We start from the raw sequence: 17411 nt of genomic DNA on the forward strand, positions 1-17411 counted from the left end.
AGATTCCGGGGCGGGCCGGTAAATACCCCGGATGTGATAGACCATGTGCAGTCCGGCAACTCTCGCACCACACGGCCGTCCTGAGTCCTCTCTCTACTGCAGGAGTTCTGTCACCTTGTAGCAGCGACCCGCTCTAAAACACACAAGTAAGTCGTGACGTTTTACACGAATATCATCAAGTGACATTTGTGGTTGTTTACTTTCCGCTGACTTTGCGTCTGAGTCGCGTATTTGAGGCTCTGTGGGAGAAAACGCTGCTGCCGTTTTTCAGCGTTTTTTTAAAAAACCGGCCCCGGCAGAGACAGACACCGACGGAGAAATTACCTGAAAACCGCGAGGACACGTCTGTTAAAAACGTCTCTACAGATTAAAAACTATCACCGTATTTATTCTTATTCAACAATAACGTCGTAGTTGTTGTTATTAATGCAGTAGTGCGGCGTTTGTCGGGCTGATGTAACAGATGGAGACTCTTTTTTTAAAGTCGCTCCAGAAAAGAAAATGGCTACTGATTTTTAACGTTAATGATAATAAGACATATTTTTATTTTCACATAGGTTATTATGGATTATTATCGATCTGTCATTGTGGTGTTAAATAATCCGGGATGAATGAGTGAATGAATGGAGGAGGAGGAAGAAGAGGCGGCGCGTGCTCCCCCTCAATATGACCTTGTGATTCAAGGACCTCACGCGCACACGTGTTTTTCACGATACGGAAGTGAATATTTGTTTTAGGGATAAACGATATTTCATTAACAGATACGATCCATTTACAGAGAAGAATCCGGACGCAGAGTTTCTACTGAGTAATGTAGTTATAACGTGACTCAGCAGTATTTCACCTCCATCCCAGGTGTGTGAAAATCTTCCAATTTACATTCAATGACTGTTTATTTTGCAGATAATCTGCACGACTATATTCCATATAAGTCATTTTTGTTAATAAAACGCACCAATGATGGAAAATTGCTGTAAAATATTCTGCAAATCATAATTTGCTTCCAAGAATTTGCTACAACATTTGAAAAGCTACAAACCGCTTTTCTTGATGTAAAAGTGACTGATATCGTTCATTAATTAGCTAAAATGTTGTTCTTGTGTTGACACTCTGAACTTGAACAGCAGGGTCAAAGGTCACATGTGTGGTTAAAGTCCAACACGAGCAGATCGGAAAAGTTGTGCTCTATTCTTACCCCTTACTGAAGGTTTTACATTTACTTGATGCACGTTTTTTTTATGTTAATAATTAATATACTTATCTTAGTGCAGGCTATAGTGTTTTTATGTAAATAATAAGGTAGAATATATACCTGTATTTATAGAAAAAGGTGAACTAATGTAAAGAACATTATCATTCTTAAAAACATTACAAAAATAATCACTAGTTGCAGCTCTAAACCTGCATCACAGCATGTCTAACCCAGTAAAGTCACAGTTAATCCAATTAATTCTGTGGTTGTGTGGCTCATTATTCCACAAGTGACCACTGGGGGCAGTGTAAAGAGTAAAGGCTTTCTAAACACATTGAGTTTCCTGAAACGATTTTTTTTTTTTTTAAAAACCTGCATCCTCGTTCTTCTTCCCGCAGAGATGTTTCGTCTCCCGTCCGTCATGAAACAGATGAGGCCCGTGTGCCGGGCGCTCGCCCCTCACCTCACGCGAGCCTACGCCAAGGACGTCAAGTTCGGCGCCGACGCCCGCGCCCTCATGCTGCAGGGAGTCGACCTGCTGGCCGACGCCGTGGCCGTAACCATGGGACCAAAGGTACGAGAAATCATAGTTTTCCGATGAAGTAACTTAATGACAAATCTGTGACAACCTGTGATAATCTCATTGCCTCGCCGCCTGCGTTCCAGGGCCGCACCGTCATCATCGAGCAGAGCTGGGGCAGCCCCAAGGTCACCAAGGACGGCGTGACGGTGGCCAAGAGCATCGACCTCAAGGACAAGTACAAGAACATCGGCGCCAAGCTGGTGCAGGACGTCGCCAACAACACCAACGAGGAGGCGGGCGACGGCACCACCACCGCCACCGTGCTGGCGCGCGCCATCGCCAAGGAGGGCTTCGACACCATCAGCAAGGGCGCCAACCCGGTGGAGATCCGCCGCGGCGTCATGATGGCCGTGGACTTCGTCATCAAGGAGCTGAAGAAGGTCTCCAAGCCCGTCACCACCCCCGAGGAGATCGCACAGGTGAGACGATGCCTTTATACAAACCTGTGATTTTTACCTTTTTTTTTTTTTTTTTCTGATCGTCTAAAATTCAACGACTCACTCTCAGGTCGCTACAATCTCCGCCAACGGAGACGAGGAGATCGGAAACATCATCTCCAACGCCATGAAGAAAGTCGGCCGCAAGGGCGTCATCACTGTGAAGGTGAGATTTATTTATTCAAGTGTTTAAATAAAGAGGTGACGCTCGTAGACGATTTGGTTGTAAACGGCCGTTTCTCGTCAGGACGGGAAAACGCTGCACGACGAGCTGGAGATCATCGAGGGCATGAAGTTTGACCGCGGCTACATCTCCCCGTACTTCATCAACACTGCCAAAGGTACAAAGGGGTTAAAAAAAACTAACGCCTCATTTCCTGTTCCTGCGTGACCAAATGCTAACGCCTTCTACGTTCTTTCAGGTCAGAAGTGCGAGTTCCAGGACGCGTTCCTGCTGCTCAGCGAGAAGAAGATCTCCAGCGTCCAGAGCATCGTGCCGGCTCTGGAGATCGCCAACCAGCAACGCAAACCGCTGGTCATCGTGGCCGAGGACGTGGACGGAGAAGCTCTCAGCACCTTAGTTCTCAACAGGTAACGACGTTTGTTTGCCTCGTTTTATTTTGGTAACAGGAAGTATGAACGGTGTTTGAACGGGAAGTAACGTCAACGTTTTAAACCGCGCAGGTTGAAGGTCGGGCTTCAGGTGGTCGCGGTGAAAGCTCCGGGCTTTGGAGACAACAGGAAGAACCAGCTGAAGGACATGGCCATCGCCACCGGGGGCACTGTAAGTCAACGTTTTGACGGCCGCGGGCCCCACGAGTGACGGCAGCGGGCCCCACGAGTGACGGCCACGGGCCCCCACGAGTGACGGCCACGGGCCCCCACGAGTGACGGCCACGGGCCCCCACGAGTGACGGCCACGGGCCCCACGAGTGACGGCCACGGGCCCCACGAGTGACGGCCACGGGCCCCACGAGTGACGGCCACGGGCCCCACGAGTGACGGCCACGGGCCCCACGAGTGACGGCCACGGGCCCCACGAGTGACGGCCACGGGCCCCACGAGTGACGGCCACGGGCCCCACGAGTGACGGCCACGGGCCCCACGAGTGACATCTGGCATAAAAGCAGAATGACGTACGTGTGTAGCGTTTTAAATTGAATTCCCGTTGTCTTTTCCGCAGGTGTTTGGAGACGAGGCGATCGGCATCGCCCTGGAGGACATCCAGGTGCACGACTTCGGCAAAGTAGGCGAGGTGCAGATCACCAAAGACGACACGCTGATGCTGAGGGGCGGCGGCAACCCCGCCGAGCTGGAGAAGCGCGCGGCGGAGATCGTGGAGCAGCTGGAGAACACGACCAGCGACTACGAGAAGGAGAAGCTGAACGAGCGTCTCGCCAAGCTGTCGGACGGCGTCGCCGTGCTCAAGGTGCGCGTCTCTTAGACGAGGTCGTGATCGTCCTCTGGAGTAAGGGGCGGGGAGGATGATAAGAGTTACGACGATGTCATCGCCTCTGCGTTTGTTTCAGATCGGAGGAACGAGCGACGTGGAGGTGAACGAGAAGAAGGACCGCGTGACGGACGCGCTCAACGCCACCCGCGCCGCCGTGGAGGAGGGCATCGTACCAGGCGGAGGCTGCGCTCTGCTGCGCTGCATCCCGTCGCTCGACTCGCTGGCCACGGCCAACAACGACCAGAAGATCGGTGAGTCTCGCACACACACACACGCGTGTAATAATCCTCCTTTTACCATTAAAACGCTCAACGTTTTTTTTCTTCGTCTTCATCAGGCGTTGACATCATCAGGCGAGCGCTGCGCATTCCCGCCATGACCATCGCCAAGAACGCCGGCGTGGAGGGCTCACTGGTGGTGGAGAAGATCATGCAGGCGTCGGAGGAGATCGGCTACGACGCCATGCGGGGGGAGTACGTCAACATGGTGGAGAAGGGCATCATCGACCCCACCAAGGTAACGCGGCGGAAGAATCGCAAAACACTGCCACCTAGTGGAAAAACTGAAAACTGAACCGCTGACTCTCCCACACCAAACCCCATAGAGGAAATCGGTGATTTTAGCTCACGGGGGACACGGGAGCTGCTGGTCTGCTGCTGCCTCGTGTGGTCACTTTGTGTCACTGTGGTTAATCTGAAAGAAGGATTTCAAAAGCCGAATTCACAAAATAAGACATTTGAACTTTGTGATGGAGGCAGCAGTGGATCAACAACTCTTGTGTGCTGCCGTGTCCCCGAGAGCTAAAATCACTGATTTTCTCTATGGGGTTTGGTGTGGGAGAGTGAGCGGTTGTTTTTTTAGGCAGAAATGGCTGTTAAAATGCCAGATTAAACAGATGTTATTGTGTCAAGTGGCCAAAAATCTCGTTTTTCATCACGTTACGGGAAGTGAACGGCGTGATTTTAAAGCTCTCGTCGTGTGTCTCCGCAGGTGGTGAGGACGGCGCTGTTGGACGCGGCGGGCGTGGCCTCGCTGCTCTCCACCGCCGAAGCCGTCGTCACGGAGATCCCCAAGGAGGAGAAGGAGATGCCCGGAGGAGGAATGGGCGGCATGGGTGGAATGGGAGGAATGGGAGGAGGCATGGGCTTCTAAAGAGCGACGCCGCCCCACCCCCCTCGCCTTGCCGCCGCCCCACCAACACCACCAACCACTTGTTGCTGTACAGACTCGATGGGCAGAGTGGTGTTGGAGGTGGCTGAGGAACACACACACACACCTGCAGCCACCTCCACCTGACTCCGCCCACACTGACTGGCCATGAGTATGCCCCGCCCCTCCCCCTCCCTCCTAAAAAAGACTTTAAATGGATGGAGCCTCAGTTCCAGTTACTACACCATCACGTGACGCCATTTTGACCCCGAAACTAACGCCGTATGCCGTCGACGACCACGGGGCAGAAAACGAGAGTAATCCATGGTTAGGAATGTTTGTGTCTTTGTCTCGATCATGTTCTGTTAATTCACCTTTTTTTTTTATTTTATATATTTACACATGTGATGTCTCGTCTCAGTTTATGTGGGTTTAAGAGATAATGATTGTGTTCCGTGACATTAATTAAACCAGTTTTTCTTACAGAACCTGGATCTTTTTCTGTCTCGTGTTTTACGTTTTTTTTGTCTCGTCGCCGCATTTACGATGTTTTCGTGGATTAACTTTGCAGAAAACGACCGTTTACTTGGATAAAAAAATAAGAAAAAGTTTGCTTTTACACATAAAAACATTCTATTTAAAGCAAACGGCTGTGATCCATGTTTTCTTTTGTAAAATGTAGACTATGAATTAATGGTGATTATTTTCTTTTTTTTTTATTTAATAAATCCAATTGTTCTAAAAATGGACTTGTTTTTCCACATGAAACATTCAGAAGATGTTCTAATTTTTTTGTCCAAGCCTTTAAAAGCTAAACTTGGGATTAAAAACTGCAGATACAGTTACACGTGGCACTAACGCTCTTCCGTAGACACATTTATGGACAAACGTCCGCTGCTCTTGACCTTTTCTGTGTCTCTGGAAATCAATCACGACGACGTTTAGTGACGTTGCGTCATTAGAGCAGAGGTCAAAGGTCAAAGGTCAAAGCCGTAAAGAGCACGAGTATAACTGACCGTGGCCTTGGTTTCTATTCGTGGTCACATGTTTGAGTTCAGACACGACAACAAAACACAAACAAATAAAATAAAACAATGACTTTTCTGTTTTTTAGAAAAAATAGTTTATAACTCATGCACTTTTCTAACATCACTCGTCGGCACAATATCCTTTTTTCTCCCTCGTCCCATGGAAAACAAACCTGTTTTCTTTCAAAAACGTGTGAATATACTGTGTATATATATATAGATATATGTACTGTGTCTTTCTTAAAACCAATATTTACATTAAAAACTAAATAAATAGGGTTAATTGAGCTCAAACTGTTAAAAACATAACAAGAAACTAGAGATAAATACACTGCAGGTGCAGAGTTAGTTAGAAAATATGAAAATAAAAGGAAGGAGTCCTTCACTTTAAGTTAAAGGTGCAGTATGAAATATTTAGGTGAAGATACTGTATATGTTGGTAGAAATTGAATAAACTGAATATAAGTGTTTTTTTGTACGCGTTAAATTTAAATTAAACGACCGTACGAACACTGTACGTTACTTTTGCCGTATTCTATTGGAGGTAAACTTACGAAAGAGGACGTCGTCATCTGCGAAGACGTCGAGTCAACGTGGTTTCCATGGAAACGGATGTTTTAAGTCTAGGTCGCGAGCCGATCGCTGTAGTAAAGCTAAGTTGTGTTATTTTTTTTATATAGTTATACGTTTTATTTGAACACAACTCTTACACAAACACAGAAATGAAAAGAGTAACGTTCTCTTTATTAAAGCTAATAAATATATCGTTTTTTGAGGATACGATGTTTAAATGCTAAAGTTTTGCGACGTCTCAAAAAGGCTCCGCCCACATTTAAATGCACTTTGTTACATTAGTTGTACGACTTTTAGCCATGTTTAAATTAAAAAGAAAAAAAATAAATTTTACGTTGTTCTGATCTTTCCGCTGATGCAGAGAACGGCCACTAGGAGGCACCGTCCCATTCCAATCCTGCCTACTGTAGCTTTAATTGATTTCAGACAGATTTTAATCCAGTATATTTTATTTATTCTTTGTTTATTATTATTGATAATAATAAACACGATAATAATCTGGAAGTGTACGCGTTTAATAAATGCTAACCTTTTTACTGCATTTATACGATGAATAGATTTAGATTTTTTTCTTGTAAAATGCCCGTGCTTTTTTTTTTTACAGTAAAATGTACATTAGAATATATATTTTCAGATTTTGCTGCCTAAAAGTGAGTCACGATGTCACTTATCGTTAAAAAGGGAACAACGAGGGAACTCGCTGTCCGTTTGTCAGTTTCTAAAGTGTATTTTTGTTATTTTGTGGTAGAAAAAGTGACTTTTCTTTAAGGCGTTTACGTTCAAACTTGATGAATAATGATGCTCTCAGAAAATAAAGAATATAAACACTTCCACTGCTCGTATTGCACACGCAAGAAAAACAAAGAGAAAAAAAACACCTTTTTACTGTTTAACTTAGCAACTCTCACTCGCTCACTCAGGTCAAGTCTCTATATTATAATAATATAATATTTATAATAATAATATCTATAATAATTATATTTATAATAATTTTAATAAACACAGCTTCTGCAAAAAAAAATAAAAGCACCATTAAAAGGTGTTTGTGTTTTCCTGATAGTGAACAGTACAGCTCTGTTGTCATGGTAACAGGTCACTCAGTACGTTTACACCACAGTAATATTTATATATATATATATATATTCATATAGATTTATGTATAGATGTGTACATATATATATACAAAAACTAATTATTGTCTTAGTCCGACTAAAACTGGACTTTTAGTCGGACTAAATCACTAAATGCTCGTAAACAAACGAGTCGGACTAGCATACACGAAAAAAAAATGCGATAAAACGTCTACTATTTTATGTTTAACTGGTGTTACAAAATTGGATATTTATGTCAGTTCAACGGACAGAATGTAGAGGTTTTAAAGCCGCGGCGTTAGCTTAGCGCCGAGCGAACTGCGAGCGAAAAACGTACTGAGAGTCTAATTACCGTAACTGTGCCTCTGTCCTTTAATCTTTAAACACTATTATATGCTAATTATTTACAGTAGCTTTGTTTGTCTTTGGCGACGTTTGGAACATACAGGACTCGGGCGACTTCGGGGGTTTTTGTCCTCGCATTATTTGCGACATTGAGTCAACATGTCGCAGAAAACACCGTTGAAATCAATGGCTTTAAAGATAATTGTCGGGTATTTTATTTTGAAAGGGTGACTGCTGCTGTTGTTGCGGTTTAATGCGTTTTTTGATGTGAAATTTCACTTTTAAGTCATTTATTATGACTTTAAACACTTGACAATCACAGCGTTAGATTTTACGAGTGATATATTTTAGAATATTTCCGATTTTTCTGGCGTTTTGACACTTGAAAATGTGATTATTTTGAGGTTTTTGGAAACGTTTTTGTGCCTCAAAGAAGCCAGAGTCCTAGGTTCACGTCATCGCAGACAAACACGGAGGTTTTTGACACTTTTGTTGTTGTTGTTGTTGTTGTTGTTGGACCCTGGTCTGACAGTGTCATCACATCATCATCATCATCATCATCATCAGTGGGAAATCTTAAACTGTGGGAACGGCGAGGGGAGGAGGAGGAGGAGGAGGAGGAGGAGGAGGAGGAGGAAGAGGAGGAGGAGGAGGAGCCGCCATTTTGATTGGTTTCTGAGGATGAGGACATTTGTGGAACGAGACCTTAAATATGTAAATATGTCAAAAAGAAGCTGTATTTCCTTGAATTTTCTTTCTAATATCACAGATTTGTTGGGAACACACATCCAGGACGACGTCGCCCCCTAGAGTCCACATGACCCCAGACAGAACCTTAATAAATTTCACTACAAACTAACATTTCTGTAGTTTTAACATTGATTCGGTACTTAATATATTTACTTATGTATATATGTATGAGTTCATTTCTTGTTAAAGTGTCCTGAAAAGCGCTATAAAAATATAATTATGAGTTTGTCTTTAAATGTATGTTTTAGCTTCTTTTAATACTTTTTTATTCTGTATTCGAGTCTAAACAGACGTTGTCCCCCGTGTCCTCCTGTGCAGTGTTGCAGTCGCGTTCATTGTCCTCGTCAACGTTCGTTTAGATCCAACAGAAACAAAAGGTGTGATCTGATTGGCCGCTGACGCCGTCTGTGTGTGTGTGTGTGTGTGTCCCGTCCCTGCGACTGACCTCTGACGATTACAGATGTGATGACGAGTCACCGCTTCGCCTCGTGACCTTTGACCTCGGTGTCACAGAGTTCTGACAATGACGACATGAAGAGAAAGAAAAAAAGAACTTAAGCGTTGAGCGCGGAGCGAGTAAAATCCACAGCTGGATCCACGTCCACGTCGTAGAGAATCGGATGCTGTGAGAAAAAGGCACTGCAGTTTCTTTTCAGTGATGAAACCTGGAAGTCTCTTCTTTCTTTCTTTCTTTCTTTCTTTCGTTCCTTTCCGTTGGCGTCGCGTGGCGTTCTTTAGCCGGCGTCCGCGTCCCGCTACGTGTGGTGAACCTCGTGGAACATGAGCTCGCGGGGGATGGCCGTCTCGGCGCCGTACACCTTGGAGGCGCGTCGCTCGAACGCGGACACCATCTGCTTCACCACCTCGTCGAAGAAGACGTGAGCGAGCTGCGAGTGGATGAGCGAGCGGAACTCGAAGGAGATCTGAGGAAGGGATGGGAGGAAGAGGAAGTGAGATGAATTTCAAAGTAAAGGCGCACAGTTTGTAAACTGTTCAACCTCCTCTGAAAGAAACTCTAGCTACGTCCACACGTCTGTTTTCTACGAAACTTTAGCTACTTCCACACGTCTGTTTTCTAAGAATCTTTAGCTACTTCCACACGTCTGTTTTCTACGAATCTTTAGCTACTACCACGCGTCTGTTTTCGACGAAACTTTAGCAACTTCCACACGATTGTTGTCTACGAAACTTTAGCTACGTCCACACATCTGTTTTCTACGAAACTTCAGCTACGTCCACACGTCTGTTTTCTACGAAACTTTAGCTACTTCCACACGTCTGTTTTCTACGAATCTTTAGCTACTTCCACACGTCTGTTTTCTAAGAATCTTTAGCTACTTCCACACGTCTATTTTCTACGAATCTTTAGCTACTACCACGCGTCTGTTTTCGACGAAACTTTAGCAACTTCCACATGATTGTTGTCTACGAAACTTTAGCTACGTCCACACATCTGTTTTCTACGAAACTTCAGCTACGTCCACACGTCTGTTTTCTACGAAACTTTAGCTACTTCCACACGTCTGTTTTCTACGAATCTTTAGCTACTTCCACACGTCTGTTTTCTAAGAATCTTTAGCTACTTCCACACGTCTATTTTCTACGAAACTTTAGCTACTTCCACACGTCTGTTTTCTACGAATCTTTAGCTACGTCCACACATCTGTTTTCTACAAAACTTTGGCTACGTCCACACGCCTCTCTTTTGTACGAAACTTTAGCTACGTCCACACGTCTGTTTTCTACGAAACTTAAGCTACTTCCACACGTCTGTTTTCTACGAAACTTTAGCTACTTCCACACGTCTGTTTTCTACGAAACTTTAGCTACTTCCACACGTCTGTTTTCTACGAAACTTTGGCTACGTCCACACATCTGTTTTCGCCTGTTTTCTACGAAACTTTGGCTACGTCCAAACATCTGTTTTCTAAGAAATTTTTGCTACGTCCACACTTCTCTATTTTCTAAGAAACTTTGGCTACGTCTACGCGTCTCTGTTTTCTACGAAACTTTGTCTACGTCTAAACATCTGTTTTCTACGAAACTTTAGCTACGTCCACACAACTCTATTTTCTAAGAAACTTTAGCTACGTCCACGCGTCTGTTTTCCACGAAACTTTAGCTACGTCCACGTCTGTTTTCTACGAAGCTTTAGCTACGTCCACACAGCTCTGTTTTCTACGACACTCCGTCCACTTCTTGGCGAAGTTAGCCTCAGAAGAGACATCTGGCGTCCACACTACCTGAAGCTCAAGCTCCAAAAATAGAGACATTAGAAAATGCTACACTCTTAGCATTAGCATTAAAACTCCAGCTAGAAGGACAGATTGTAACTTTATTGATCCAATATGGGGATACAAGATGTCAGGGGTGAGTTGTAGTCCTTCGGAAAAGGACGCAGATCACGTGTTTTTCTGAAAATAGCGTGGGTAGTAACACGACACGGAAGCTGACGCAGGGTTTTCTACTCACAGCAAAGTCCACAGTACATGTTCTGGGGTAACCAGGGAGACCGGGGCTGAAACGCCAAGTCGTCTCCAAGTGGTTGAAGAGTTTCCCCTCCGAACAGGAAGCCTGACAGGAAACAGACGTTCTGTTATTCTGATCACAACTCAAAGAAGAAGACGGGATTACACGTAGAATATCACTTGGACTATTTATCCAACATTACAGCACGTTGAGTTTAGAGGAGCGGCTTGAAGGTGCGTTCAAGGAACGTCGTAAATCTCATTTCATTCGCAGCGCATGGCGGCTGTGGGGGGGGGGGGGTGGGAGACGGCGCCTCACCTTGACCAGGTGGGGGCGCACTGTGGTGATGAGCGAGGTGTAGTTCTCCACCACGGGAGGGAAGCCCACCATCAGTTTGGCCTTGCAGAAACCGGACCTCTGGAAGACCACGTCGGACTTTTTACACCAGGGCACGAAGAGGCGGTAGTTTTCCACGCCGGCCACCACGTCATAGATCTCCTGCATGGAAAAACTGCAGAAGAAGAAGAAGAAGAAGAAGAAGAAGAAGAAGAAGAAGAAGAAGAAGAAGAAGGAGATAACTTGCGTCAGTAGGTTTAGTGATTATGACATCGCTGTACGTCACACGACGACGTGGATATACAGAGTGGAGGCTCAGCTAATAATCCCAGCATTAACACATACTCATATCTATATATGACATTAGGATTAATACAAGATTAAGAGATTACAAAGAAGATTGTATATCAGGACAGTGATGAGAAACAGATGAAATCATACTTTGTTTTATTATATTCTTTTGATTTTGTTTGAGTTTCCTGTTTTTGACCAAGACTTTCGTCCTTTGATCATTTCTCATGAAAGGACCTTCTTGTTTACGTGTGCGTTAATCTGTCGTTTATTCTCTTCCCGTTAGAAATGCGTCGTTCCCACTCGCGCTCTGTCTTCGCCTTATCGCCTCGACTTTGTCCCACACTCACCCGATGATGCGCCTCTCAGAATACTCCTTCCTCTTGGAGAAGGAATCGGCGAAGTTGAAGAAGGTGCGCGCGGGCAACGGCGCCACGCCGCCGACGCCGCGGCCCGACGCGACCGAGCCCAGCAGCGGAGACAACCGCGTCGTCAGGATCCCGCATGACGACAGATACCTGAGAGGCAAAGGAGCAAACCACAGTAAGAATCAACACAGGCAACAGTCACGACCCACTGAGCAACATACATTATATCTGTCAAAAAAACACATTAAAATGATAATAGATAGAGGAATATATGGAAAATAGGTGAAAATGCTGTTTATTATTCATAATATTATTTTCATAATAGCATATTTTCTATATAAAATGTCAATAATGCACAAAATGATCCTGAACATTCACATTCAAGAAGCTGCAACTTCAAAACTTTTAATTTAAAAATGTGGGGAAAAACCTCACGCATTACCACACATCACCACCAGGGCAGTAGATACTACGGTTAAGAATCACAGGGTAGCTAACGATACGCGATACATGGTGCGCGACACCGATAATATCACGACACAGCGATTCTGGGATAATCGATACATTGCAAGACAATCACAACTCAATTAGCGCTGGGCACGTTAGCGGCGTTAGCGCACGTTAACGAATTTCCATGACGAATGACCGAAAAAAGACGCGTGTGACGTCATGTTTACATGCACTGTTTGCCGGTTAGCTCCGTTAGCACCTTTAGCGCCATTAGTGCACCTACAGTCGAACTGGAGCGATCGGTTTATTCAACAAAAAGAGCAGCGCTGCAAATAACTAGCGTACTTGTGTACTGCGTATATGTGCATGTTTTAGCAAGTAAATGTTAACAATTCGGAGTCGCGTAAACATGACGTCACGCGCGTCTTTTTCCTGTCAGTCGTCGTGGAAACGTGTCATGCGTTACCATGCGTTAACGTTGACGCCGCTAACGCCGTTAACATGCCTAGCGCTAAACACGATACATCGCGATATCTCTTGTCTAACTGAGGAAAACAAACTACTTAACGTGAAAAGTTAAAAGTGCAGGATTTCTCTATTTATTCACAGCACAGAGAAAGGTCAAAGGTCTTAACGTCAAGAAGTTGGATTACGACGAACATCTGGCTGTTTTCCCGAGTATCGGAATTCACTCGTGAAACTGTTTTTTCCGCGGTAGCCTCTTTGCGTCTCGACATAAAAACAAATCACTTCCTGTGTGCAGCGCAGGAATGTCTGAACGCCTCAACGCAGCTGTTTTGTTTCTACTTAAAGTTGCACACTACTACTTTACGCCGTTTTTTTACGCGCACAAGTTATATTTTTTAATTTCTTGTTTCCCGTCGGCGCCGGTCGCCAAAGAAAGTTCATTCATGAGCGTCTGAAAGGCGATCCACAGCTGACACACATGGCACCGACCTAAAACTGGCGAGTGTATAGAGTTACAGTGAAGGTTGAGAAATCTCGCCGACAAGAGTTCAGAGGCAGGACAGTGTTCAGAGAACAGATGCAGGATAATAATAAGAAATAAAAACATAGTGAAGTTCACTGACAGAACAGGTTTGATGTCTGCGTTCACACAAAGTGTTAAAGAGTTTTCCTGAGAAGGAACAGTTGTAAACAATTTGTCACATTCCAAAAAACATGATGCCACAGAGCTGAAGCTGGAATTCACCGCCTTTTTTCCCCCTGAAGAAACAAGATAAACGCTCTTGTTTTCTAACCTCTAACAACCCGCCTTCTTTAAAACCATCACTACTGAACCATGGTGTTGGAAAATAACATAAAAATCAAAAAGTAGGGTTATTGTTTATTTACTCTTATTGGTCCAGAAAATGTCCGAAAATACGTGTCAGTGTTTCCGGAAATTCAAAATGATGACGATCAGTTGGTTTTATCCATTTAGGAAATTTTCTGGTACAAAAAACATTATGAACACTTAAAAAAAAAAGTGTTACGAAACGTTGTCATGGTACAAATATGTACCACGATGCAACACGTGTTGCTTCGGAAAGACATTTTTGTCGGAAAAAACAAGGAGTTTAATAAAATAATAACAAAGTGCTATCATAATCGCGATAATATTGTATATTGTACAGCTAGCTCCGTAATGGGAATGTTGACCGATATTTTTACGATATTTTATGAACACATTCATCAATTCTGAAAACACTTGTTTGTTGATAATTGTTCAGAATTGAGGGACACAAATTTCTTACATTTGCAACTTAATCACCAACATTTAAGATCGCCGCGGAATTCGTACATATTTTTTTTTATTTAAATTTTTCAACGTTTTACGACATTTTATGAACGATAACTGACAGATTAATCGATTCTGAAAACACTCTTTAGTTGATAATAGTTAAGAATTGAGGGACTTAACCGTGTTTTGACATTTCGTACGTTGAACGCGAATTTCTTAAATTTGCGACATAATCACCAACATTCAAGATCGACGCGGAATTCGTACAACTTTTTGTGATTCTTTAGCTTAAAATGGCTCGTAAACTACAGGAAATGTGTACAATTAGTTACGAATGCCGGAAGTTGAGCAAGAGCCAGATTCACAAAGATTTTTTTTTTAATTGCGATACACGATAATATCGTACATTTGCATTGTTCCTACTCTTTACCTGTCAGAAATGTGGGATCGACAGTTTGAGGACATTATAGCACGTTTTGTACGTGCTAACGTGTCGGTAGATCCTACTAAAGTCGTGGATTTGTGTCTAAAAACGCGACTTTTCTTATCTTACGTTGTACGACCGCCTCATTGTGAAGTTTGCGAAAACACCGATCGTAATTTTTCAACGTTTTACGACATTTTACAAACAATAACTGACAGATTCGTCGATTCTGAAAACACTCTTTAGTTGATCCTTGTTAAGAACTGAGGGAATTAACGGTGTTTTGACATTTCGTACGCTGAACGCGAATTTCTTAAATTTGCGACATAATCCCCAACATTTAAGATCGACGCGGAATTCGTACAACTTTTTTTTAGCGTAAAATGGCTCGTAAATACAGGAAATGTGTACAATTACTTACGAATGCCGGAATTTGAGCACGAGCCAGATTCACGATTATCATGCCACGATCAAGATTTTTTTTTTTATCGCGATACACGATAATATCGTATATTTGCACCGTATCTACTCTTTACCTGTTAGAAATGAGCGATAGGACATTATGGTATGTTTTGTACGTGTTAACGTGTCAGTAGATGCGACTAAAATCGTGGATTTGTGTCTAAAACACGACTTTTCTTATCTTACGTTGTACGACTGCCGGAGCCCGGAGCTCGGACCGTGTTTTCCCTTTCACTTTCGAAGTTACGTCGACTCAAAAGCGGACAAAAGTCGAATAAAAGACTTCTTACTTGACGTTACTCCTGCTGTGGATGTCCCTGCTCGCTGTGGCCGGTAACTGCTTGACACATTCGGCGACTTTTCTCAAACTCCGGCCGCATCTCGCCATCTTCTTCTCGTCGCTGACGGCTCTTTCTCACTGACACACTCCGACTGGTCGTCAGTGTGGCCACGCCCCCCTCTCGCCCGCTGACGTCACGCCTCCTCCCGATGCTCGGCCTGCCATTGGTCGGGTCGTACCCGCCGAGCGCTTGCCATTGGTCAGTCCCGGCGGTGACGTGTGCGTGCACGGACGGACGGACGGACGGGAGCGCGCAGGAATGTCACGAGATGTTGGCTCTCGGGTTGCGGCTGTTTGCTTTTTAACCTTTTCACACACACACACACACACACACACACACACACACACACACACACACACACACACACACACACACACACACACACACACACACACACACACACACACATTCTTGTACTTGCTGCATACTGAGGACCAGCATTTCTACTTTATAAATCAACACAATTACAAATATCTACTTCATGAATAACATCTACAAAGAACTACTGGTTGCAGTACCATACAATGTCTGCAGGTGGAGCCCCATTGGAAAAAGGGCTGGAAAACTTTTTCAACTTTATTTTATTTTTTAAATTTTTGGTCCAACATTTTACAAAAACGTCATACTATACTATGTCGACCAAAATTTAAAAAATAATTTGACAAAAAAAATTTGGTCCAAAATTTGATAAAAACGTCATACTATACTATGTCTTCCAAAATTTGAAAAAAAAATTTGACCCAAAATTAAAAAAAAAAATTGACCCAAAATGTAAAAAAAAAAATGACCCAAATTTTGAAAAAAAATTGCCCCAACATTTGAAAAAAATGACCCAAAATTTGAATTAAATTTGACCCAAAACTTTAAAAAAATTTGACCCAATTGAAAAAAAAATTGGACACACAATTTTTGGTCCAAAATTTGAAAAAAAAATTTGGTCCAAAACTTGAAAATAAAAAATTTGGTCCAAAATTTGAAAATAAAAATTATGGTCCAAAATTTGAGAAAAAGTCGTCCAAAATTAAAATTTTTGACAAATTCATTATAGCATGTTATAGCAACATAAGGAAGTGATTTCAATGAAAACAAAGTGAGGACCGGCCAAAATGTCCTCACTCCGTAAAAATGACCTCACTTTGTTGGTTTAAAACCCTCACTGGTCCTCAGTATGCTGCAAGTACAAGAACACACACACACACACACACCCCACCCCACACACACACACAATGCAAAAAAAGGCAATATGAGTTTAAAATTAAATTAACATTGACAACATTTCATGGAATTTCAAAATAAAAGTGTTTGTTTTGATGTGGGCCAATATATAGGTCATAATAAAAACGTATTTATGATGCAAAACAAAAACAGCACCTCTGTACTAGTATTTAGAGCAGTAGTAAATTAATTCAAATATCAGATGTATTTTTATTATTATTATTATTATTATTTGCTTATCTTCACAAAATCATTGACAAAATCTTGCAGAATTCAGAGACTTTATTCTCAAAGAATAATGACTGAGTCAGTCTGTGGTAAATGACCTCTTAAAAGCCAAAACATCTCCTAAATTTGCCATTTTTCTACAAGATTAAATAGTTTATATTTGAAGGAAAAATGTGAGTGGAATATTATGTGGTGGGCCACATGGAATCCATCAGGACCGCATGTGGTAACAGGTTACAATGCTTCACGGGTTATTTCAGGTGAAGTTAAAAAATAGTGATAAGACAAGGGTATATATAATAAACTATATTTAAAAAACTTCCTTTCTCACAGCAACAAATAGAAACATGTTTTACATATAACTTGTTTTAATTGTTCTCACTGGTGCAAAAATGTGTGAAAAATAAATAAAATAAAATAGACTTACGTAAGTGAAATGTATCGTGATCAAAGTTTAGGGCCATATTTAGCTTTATTTACAA

The 17411-nt window shown here is 42.9% G+C and overlaps 2 protein-coding genes across 2 annotated transcripts; one reads left to right on the forward strand and one right to left on the reverse strand.

Moving 5' to 3' along the window:
• Nucleotides 1-58: 58 nt before the first annotated feature.
• On the forward strand, nucleotides 59-5485 carry hspd1 (heat shock 60 protein 1). Its single transcript, XM_083903200.1, has 11 exons — nucleotides 59-146; nucleotides 1591-1766; nucleotides 1859-2194; nucleotides 2283-2378; nucleotides 2460-2553; nucleotides 2635-2803; nucleotides 2897-2996; nucleotides 3396-3641; nucleotides 3742-3916; nucleotides 4003-4181; nucleotides 4656-5485. Exons 2-11 carry the CDS (start codon nucleotides 1593-1595, stop codon nucleotides 4815-4817), a joined length of 1731 nt encoding a protein of 576 aa, XP_083759326.1. The 5' UTR covers nucleotides 59-146; nucleotides 1591-1592; the 3' UTR covers nucleotides 4818-5485.
• Nucleotides 5486-6565: 1080 nt separating this feature from the next.
• Nucleotides 6566-15572, reverse strand: coq10b (coenzyme Q10B). The gene is made up of 5 exons (XM_083902532.1): nucleotides 15436-15572; nucleotides 12048-12215; nucleotides 11389-11581; nucleotides 11074-11175; nucleotides 6566-9524 (listed from the first exon to the last, which is right to left on the reverse strand). Exons 1-5 carry the CDS (start codon nucleotides 15531-15533, stop codon nucleotides 9357-9359), a joined length of 729 nt encoding a protein of 242 aa, XP_083758658.1. The 5' UTR covers nucleotides 15534-15572; the 3' UTR covers nucleotides 6566-9356.
• Nucleotides 15573-17411: the final 1839 nt, after the last annotated feature.

This window comes from Microchirus variegatus (assembly GCF_963457635.1).
Source record: "Microchirus variegatus genome assembly, chromosome: 16".
Classification (NCBI taxonomy): Eukaryota; Metazoa; Chordata; class Actinopteri; order Pleuronectiformes; family Soleidae; genus Microchirus; species Microchirus variegatus.